An 8,601-nucleotide genomic window follows, 5' to 3' on the forward strand; every position below is an offset into this window, starting at 1 on the left:
AGGCCGAGCTTGGATAGAAAATTCGTATAGATTACTCAAATATGTATGAAAGAAGAGAAATACTGACTTGAATTATTTTTTATGAGGTTATCACACACTGAAAATGTTAAAAGCTCATGAAAGTCCATTTTTCATTACAGTGCAGGTTCCAGTCAACATGTTTCTTCTTCTGACTGTTTTCTTCCTCCCAGGTGAGCTCTCTGTTGCTATTATTTAATGTTTGTTGAATAATTTGAAGGTTTTAAATCAATGATTCAGATTTTAAATTGAGCTCACAAATTGTTTTTCCAGCTGTTTTGGTTCATTGTGCCGGTGACAAAGCTGGTCTCTTCATCACTGCACCGAGGAGTCTGGAAGCAGTGAATGGATCCTGTTTGATTATCCCCTGTAGCTTCAGACCTGCTTCAGAGGAACAGTTTGACAACAACAGCAAAATAGTTGCAGTGTGGCTTAAAGATGATTGGCCTTTTCAGAATCATCCAGAAAGAATAGTTTTTAACAGCAGTGATTCAGTTCACTACCGTTATATCAGCATCATTGGAGACCTGAAACAAAGAGACTGCACCACCAAGTTTAATGTATTGAAACTTGAAAAAACCACAAAGTTCTTCTTTCGAATTGAGAGTGAATCATTCAAGGCAACAGCTACTTTAGACCCTGTTGAAATTAAACTGACAGGTAAGACTGCTTCATTTATGTGCATTAAAAAGATAAAATATCACATTTATGATTTGAATATGACTCCATTACATTTTTGATGCAATAATCTTATCATTGATGAAATGGTTGCTTATTTGGTTTTGTGTCCTGCAACAACAGGAAAGTAATGTCTGCACTGCTGTATCTAACATAAAACTGTCAGTATTCAGTCGAAAACAATCTGGAAATGATTGTAGTTATTGACTGAAAACTCAGTTCACAGCTTTCTCTGGATTTATTCAATGTTTGAAGTTGTTTTTCTGATTGATATATTAATCTGAAGTGACAAAGAATTGGCTTAGTTACTAGAAAAAGTTGCAGAAACTGTCTTATGTTGTATTTTTACAGGTATAATGTGTGTTTAATGTGAAACTGCAGGTTCTCCTCCGAGGCCCAGATTAGAAGTCTCAGCTGATCTGAAGGACCTGAAGGAGAAGGAGTCTGTCACTGTAACCTGCTCAGCTCTCACTCCCTGTTCACACTCCCCTCCTCAACTCACCTGGAGCCTCCAACAAGACGCTCTCAGCCAAACTGAGGAAAACTCAAACAGAACCTTCAGCACTCAGATCCAGAAGACCCTCACTCTGTCAGACACACATGATGGATTCAGCCTCAGCTGCTCTGCTGTGTATCCTGTTGCTGGAGGAGAACCTGTGAAAACACCTGAGACAGAGTTAACTCTCAGGGTTTCATGTGAGTGATCCTGTCAGCTCATCACACTTCAGATGTTTCTGATGAATCAAGTTAATCTGAGTCTTATTTTCCCCTCAGATTCTCCTAAAGACACCACAGTCTCCATCAGTCCATCAGGGAGCTGGGTGACCCTGACCTGCTCCAGCAGAGCCAAACCTGCCATCAGCAGCTTCACCTGGTTCAAGAACAGTGACCATGGACCCATCAAAGTGTCTGAAGGAGACTTTTACACCTTTAATGTGGCTGACATAACAGATCCAGAAAGTTTTTACTGTGTGATTGAAAATGCTCTCGGTAATCAGACGTCATCGCCAATTCCTGTGAACAAAGCAGGTAAATTTAATTATTTTATTATTTTTTATATATATGTTTCTTCATATATTTTTATGTGTGTTGATGATTTTTCTGTTCCCTTTTGTCCCAATTTAATGTGGATATTTTATGTAGAACCTTTTTACAGACTTTATTACAAACCCATTTGACAGCCATGATATCACCATCACTGGAAACCTGACGGAAAACAAACTGCATCTCTGTGTTTTCTGGTGTCGTCTTTCCTTTGAAAAGCATAAAATACTTCTTCAGTATTGAGAACAAATGATTCAGGATCTCAACGACTGCTCATCCTCTTTTCATAAAACTGTAAAGTGACAGTTTTATGTGAATATTTTTTGAGAATCAAAGTGATTTTTCGGGTTAAACAGTTAAAATCATCTGTGTTTTTGGCTCCATGAAGTGACCTTCACTAACAGATTAAACTGAGTCTCTGGCTGGATTATCGGAGATGTTGAAGCAGTTTGTCACCAGACTGTTTTTAATTTATGTTGCTTTTGGATCCAGCAAAGACTGGAAACTATTGTCTAAGTTAGAGAAAACTCTCAGTATTAAGATCACGTGTTTCTCTGCAGATGAACTGAGGACTGAACTCGTCTTCAAAACACTGATGATCCTTCAGGTTGTATCTCTCTACTGTACAATCGTCATCTTTGAGTGGTGAGACAAACTTTTCCATCTGTAGACTAATTGATCATTGCTTAAAATTACAGTTCAAAATATTCATAGGTTTATTTTTTCTTTCTGTCAGCTGGTTCAGATGGAGACATTACCGCAAACAAGTGAAGGTAAACAACTTGTTTTAATAAGTATAATAGTTAAAGGAATACTCTGAAGATTTTGGACCCACGCCCTCTCCCTGTCATTGACAAAATTAGACAAACTCATAAATACTTTTTTTTGCATCTCTGCGTCCCGTGCCTGGTTCCCAGCTGTTAGCATCATAGTTAGCTTAGCTCAATTGCTGGAAGTTTATCGGAATCAGAGCCGGACTGACAAAAGTGGACAAAATACTCCTTCCAGTGGTCCAGGAGACGGCGTATTAGCACATGAAGCAAATCCAAATGTTTCTAAAACATTTTAAAAGACGTGTTTTCTTGTCAATCCATTACAATAATGTTTTGATACACACAGACCTGCGCATGCGCAGTGCTTCGCGGAAGGATATACCGGAGCACAGCAGTAGAAGCCATAGACTTAAGCCGCTTAAGCCGAGACACAAAAAAGGTACTTATGAGCTTGTCTGACTTTGTCAATGATAGGGAAAGGGCGTGGGTCCAAAATCTTCGGAGTATTCCTTTAAATTCAGAAGAAGAAAATCTACCCTTCGTTAACTCTTTAAGTTACAAATGTAAAGAAGTAACTAATAACATAGTAATTGACTTGAGAGGGTCTTCGCCCTTCAGATGGGGGATGACACTTTATTGCTGTGTGTCGTCTCATTTCCACACAGGACTCACCAGAAGCAGATGACGTCAAAGTGATTGAAAGTCCAGCATAATGGGCCACAAGGAGAAAATCAAGACGTTAAATCCATCATCAGTGACCTGCTTTATTAATTCTGATCATTTCTACCTGCATGTTTGTCATTTTGTCAGGAAATCTGTTGTTTTGCTGGATCTCAGCATGAACCAGGCCTATGAGAAGTGGTGCAGCTCTGTAGAGGATTAAGACATTTATATTCATGCAGAGTATTGGACGGAGCTGATGTCTGTTTCCATTCTGAAGATAAATCAGCATGTATTGAAGTTCCATATTTTCTGTGTATATTTAAACAAGTTCTATCTCGATTTATTGTTGCATTTCTTTTTCCATTTTATCCTGGTTTTATGAGCTTTGTATTGCTGTATATTTCTGTTCCATTTGTGTGACTGAGCTGTGATTTTACCACTCTGGTTTTGTACTTGTGATGGCATATTTGAAAGGTCACTTTAGTTTAACCTTTGAGTGAGCTATAAACGATGTTAAACATGTCTGAAAAGCAGCGCGACCACGGGAAAACTATGAAAGGAACTGGAACATACCGTTTGGAATCATTTATTAATTATTTATGGACAAAATATAATTTACATCAGTCTGTAATTCAGATAATTTTTAGGCCAGCAGAGAAGGCTTTGCAGGCCCTGACGGCCCACCACTGCCATTTACCATGTAGTCCATCTTATTGTTGCATAAGTGCTTTATGAGAGGAAGAAGTCTAAACATCTCAACTCATGGCCTGCCATGATAAGCCAAGCCATTAAAATTGCCACAGTGAACTGGGAAGAAGGTCTGGTATCTGTCTGCTCTGGTCGTGAATATAAGGAAGAAGTGGAGGAAAGCACCCCTCCATAACTGGGCAAACACAGGGAATAAAATCCCTTGTTTGTAATCGGTCAGACACCATTTCGCCTGGGGTTCTGACCAGGGGCGGACTTACCATTAGGCAAAACTAGGCAGTTGCCTAAGGCCCCAAGTTCCTGGGGGCCCCATAAAACTCCTCATACACTTATGGTTAATACAGTTATTATTTATTTGTACACATTAAGTATGTTTTGATTGAAATACTGTCGCTAAAATGCCAGCAGAATGCTTATTGTATTATGTGTGTCTCGGGCCCCCCCTTCAGTCTCCACTACATTAGCTCAGTCCATCTCACTGCGCATGTGCAGAGAGGATCCAGGAAGACAGCAGCAAAACATACGAAAACAAACGGCGCGAAGACAAGAGAAGAGCAGACAAGAGAAAAGAACAGAAGAGAAAAAGACGACGAAAAGAAGCTACCCCAGCGGTGCTGAAAAATGGAGGAAAAAGGAGGAAAGCAGAAAGCTGCTCTCAAAATGCCCCAAAGTGATGACATACTTCACTGCGGCAGCGGCTCGCAGCAGCAACCCACAACGGTTTATAGTCGCCACGGCCCCAATCCATGTTGTTCCCCGACCAACTCGACCCCAGCCCCCGATCGACTCGGCCCCGACCAACTCGGTCCCAAGTAACTGTTCCAATGGAACAGAGCACATTTAGAGCAGCCGCACGTTGTTTTTATGTTTTTAATCCTCGTGAACGTCTGTGTGCGTCTCTGCAAACAGCGGATGGTGCGTTCAGGAGCGTTGGAATGTTTATTACTACTGAAAATAACTGGGGTTACACATGAAGGATTTGTGTGAGGTGGAGAAAAAAAAATAGCAGTGGCAAAAAGTGTGTCGGGGGGGTGGGGCACGTCCCCCCCTTAACTGACGCCTATGTGCAGATGGTTTTAATGAGACAGATGTTGCAACTGAGGCTTTACTGTTCATGGTATTAATCATGTTCAAACTTAGTATGAATCAAAATAAAATACAATATCCACAACAACCAGCAAGTGAAACGGCGACGTCGACACCTGTTTGGGAGGGTCAGTTGTCGACGTGTGGAGATGAGCAACTAGTGAGTATCAAAATGGCGTGTGTGTTGTCTTCTCATTTCAGAGGGCCCCATTCCTGCCTTTGCCATGGGCCCCAAATTTGTTAAATCCGCCACTGCTCTGAACTGGGGAAGATTTTAAAAAATTCCTGTAGTGTGTGCCAGACTTAATATGAGGCAAGGACAGGATCAAAAATACAGACATACCCTTTGTAATTATTAAAAAAAGATAATTTAAATGAAAATATGTGCTTCAAACTTAAATATTATGTTTTTGGGCGTCTGAGGCCGATATGATGTGATTGAAAAATAGCATAATATGTCCCCTTTAATGGTAATGCCCTGGGACAGGCCCCTGTTAACACGATTTACAACATTGAAAAACTATATTATTACATGATTATATTGCTAAGTCACACAGTTATGAGTTCACACTTTTCGTTACAACTATCCTGCTTTGCTGCAAGCCCTATTTCAATTCTCCACAGCCTTTTGATGCTTGGCTCTGTTGTTGAAAACCTCCAGATGGTTTTTCAACATCTTTCTTGAAAGGTTCACTCAAGGATATCAGAATGATTCAAATTCAGTGAACTTGAAGGAGTTTGGGAAGCTTCTCATGAGCGACAGTTTTTTCCAGGATACAACAAAAAAAACACAAATGTTCTGAATCCAAATCAAACTGATGATCAAACTATGAGCTCAAAGAGAAACTTAAAGGTGCATTAAGGAGTTTTACAACCTTAAAAATACTTATTTTCCACCATAAATATGTTCCACATTTTTAATGACGTGTACAATGTGCCCTGATATATTCATTACAAGTACCTCTAACAGCGCTAAATTGTCACTTGAAAGTCACAGTGCCGGTCCGGCACCAGCATTTTTTTGGGGAGAATTTGAAAGGAATGATGTAATGCGCGCTCCAGCTCCTTGAGTTTCGATTTGTCCGCCATTACTCCGCCAGATGCTTAGTGAGCAACAACTGAGCAGGATCTTCCAGAAAGTAAGAAAAGACTGGCTTCTGGCACTGCCACAGCTCCAGCACAGACTCCACCAGGTAAAAGAAACTTACATTTTACTTGAGCACTTCTAAACGAGCGAAGACGGAGTCCCCCCTCTTCCGTGCACGGGAGCCACAGGGACGAGTTTTTCACTAAGTTGCATTACGCCCAAGGTCTGCAGGGGGCGCTGTTTCGCATAAAACGTGCAAACTCCTTAAGGCACCTTTAAAAGATTAAAAACAACCAGTGTTCACCGAAGGTCAGAGAGGAACTGTTCAGGTTCTACAGTGTGACTGAAAAGCAGCTCATTGTTGATCCTGTCGTCCTGCTCCTGACGGCTCTCAACACAGGCCGAGCTCTCGGCAGCAATACGGGTCGGCAGCGGAGAGGACTGCGATCAACTTGGTGCTGGCGTCGGCTCCTTTCTTGCGCGCCGTGTCGATGAGTTCCCGAGCCTTTTCCGGCCGGAGTTTGGCTCTGAGCGCCTCGTTCTCACTGTCGGTCAGCACGCCGCAGTGCAGCAGCTCGTCCAGCAGCTTGTTCAGGACCGGCTCCGACACCTTTTCCACGAAGCTGCAGCGGACCTGAAACAGCTTCTCCTGGGCTGTGATGTCGCTCGCCAGCCGTGGCTGGTTTCTGCTCGCCGTGGTCACCACAAGCATGGCTGAGAGGGGAATCAGAAATGGGAGAGTTCCACTGAGTTCACGATGCCTTGAGTTTCATCACAGAGGCAAAAGTCATGGATCACTGTGATCCTGAAGCCAGCTGTTAAAAGGCAGGTGTTGCCTCCATATTGTTGTCCTCGGAGGACAGAACATGAACTGTGCAGCCGCTCGCTGTGCTCACCAGGCAGGTGGAGCTGGTGCTCCCACACTTGGGTTTTTTCTGCATCTCGCAGCACCAGGGTCACTTTGTCCGCCTCCGACAGCATGAGCATTTCAAATGTTGGGTGGTAGTTTGGTCCGTAGTTTCTAAAGAATTCTGCACGCTGCAACAAAGGCAAGCAGAGCTGTGAGTTCAAAAGTCACCGCTGGCTGAGTGGAGAGATGCTGGTACTCACTGCGGGCTGTATGTTGAAGTCCTGCAGCTGCGCCTCGCTGCACAGGCTGTAATAGTGGCCTGTGTGCAGCAGACAGAAGGACGGAGCCTGGATGTGCTCACAGTCCACCAGCTGAGCTTTCACCTTCAACCACAGCAAACAGCTCGTCATGTTAACTTGAGAAACGTGGATGTAAACGGAAACGAGTAAACGAGAATGTGGAAGAACATGTAGAACTGGGAGAGAGAACCTTTGGATCATGTAGCAGTAGCCAACATATTCTCCCTGGGGTTCTCTTGTTGAATGTGTCTGTATTTCTACATGCTGAGATCTTCTGTCTGAGTGGACTGGTTCTTACCTTGCTCAGCGGCACGTTGCTGGGCAGCAGAATCACCCACAGGATGAAACCCTGTCTGTGCATCGGTTTGAGGAACAGCAGGATTTGACTGCGAATCGGTTTCATCACGAAATCCACAAAGCGTTTGACCAAGTCCCAGACGATGCCGAGGGCTGAAAGGTGTGGGACATCCACCACCACGTGGGTTTCGGTCACCTCCAGAGGCTGGATGAAGCTCATGCCTTCATCAGTGATGTGAGCCACAGAGAGGCAGTCAGAGAGCAGCGCTGGGAGGACAGAAGATCAACGTCACCTCACGTGTTACGACCTGAAAGGCTCTGAGGGGTCCTGATGGCTCATGGAGGAGTCTCAAGAGTTGTTCTGAAAAGTTTCTGATGGTGTCTGAGGGGTTTACACTGTTCGGCTCTGAAGGGTTCTAAATTATCCTGAAAGGTTTCAAAGGATTCTGAAGTCCTCTGAATGGTTCTGAAGGTCTGAAGGTTGTCAGTGCTCTCACCGGGTTCAGGCTCGCAGTGAGGGAGGTGCAGCTGTCTGATGGACTCCTCTGGACACGTGATGCTGAACAGAGCTCCTCCTGGAACCTTCTGAGCCGACTGAAGCTGCATCTCATCCCAGATCATCATCTCGTAGGTGGCTTCGCTCTCGTGAGTCACACTGAAGACCAGATCAGTCAGCGAGCAGTGGAACAGACCAGGACCGGGGAACCTGAACCTGAACCCAGGAGGGAAACGGCACAGTGTGGAGATCGTTCTCAGAAAGACTGGAGAATTTACAATCACACAAAATATTATTTTCAATCCACAGAAGGAATGAAAACGTGGACCAACGTTTCCCACAGAGTATGAACACCACTAACTGACCATCTGCTAAAGCTGCTGCTCCTCATGATACTGAAGCTACTTTGGTGTATTTCTTAGACTTCAAGCCATGACTAAAGACAGTATTTAAAATGACTGGTGTGATTGATGATGACCAGTCTTACCTGTAGGACAATCCCATCTTTTCTTTTTTCACCTCTGGAGTGAAACTTGTCTGAACCTGAAATCCAAGCAGGCCCAAATTCAATTAGTGACTCTGTGCATTGATATCAGGAAGGA

General features: G+C 43.4%; 1 protein-coding gene and 1 long non-coding RNA gene across 2 annotated transcripts; one reads left to right on the top strand and one right to left on the bottom strand.

Moving 5' to 3' along the window:
- Positions 1 to 1,611: 1,611 nt before the first annotated feature.
- LOC115394173 (uncharacterized) lies at positions 1,612 to 3,294 on the top strand. The gene is made up of 4 exons (XR_003932028.1): positions 1,612 to 1,725; positions 2,301 to 2,385; positions 2,477 to 2,513; positions 3,179 to 3,294. It is a non-coding gene; the product is annotated as an uncharacterized LOC115394173 (long non-coding RNA).
- A 3,154-nt stretch (positions 3,295 to 6,448) lies between these two features.
- On the bottom strand, positions 6,449 to 8,601 carry LOC115394773 (NACHT, LRR and PYD domains-containing protein 1-like). The gene is made up of 6 exons (XM_030100121.1): positions 8,487 to 8,601; positions 8,001 to 8,215; positions 7,505 to 7,770; positions 7,168 to 7,290; positions 6,954 to 7,095; positions 6,449 to 6,771 (listed from the first exon to the last, which is right to left on the bottom strand). Exons 1-6 carry the CDS (start codon positions 8,501 to 8,503, stop codon positions 6,449 to 6,451), a joined length of 1,086 nt encoding a protein of 361 aa, XP_029955981.1. The 5' UTR covers positions 8,504 to 8,601.

This window comes from Salarias fasciatus, chromosome 9 (genome assembly GCF_902148845.1).
Source record: "Salarias fasciatus chromosome 9, fSalaFa1.1, whole genome shotgun sequence".
Lineage (NCBI taxonomy): Eukaryota > Metazoa > Chordata > Actinopteri > Blenniiformes > Blenniidae > Salarias > Salarias fasciatus.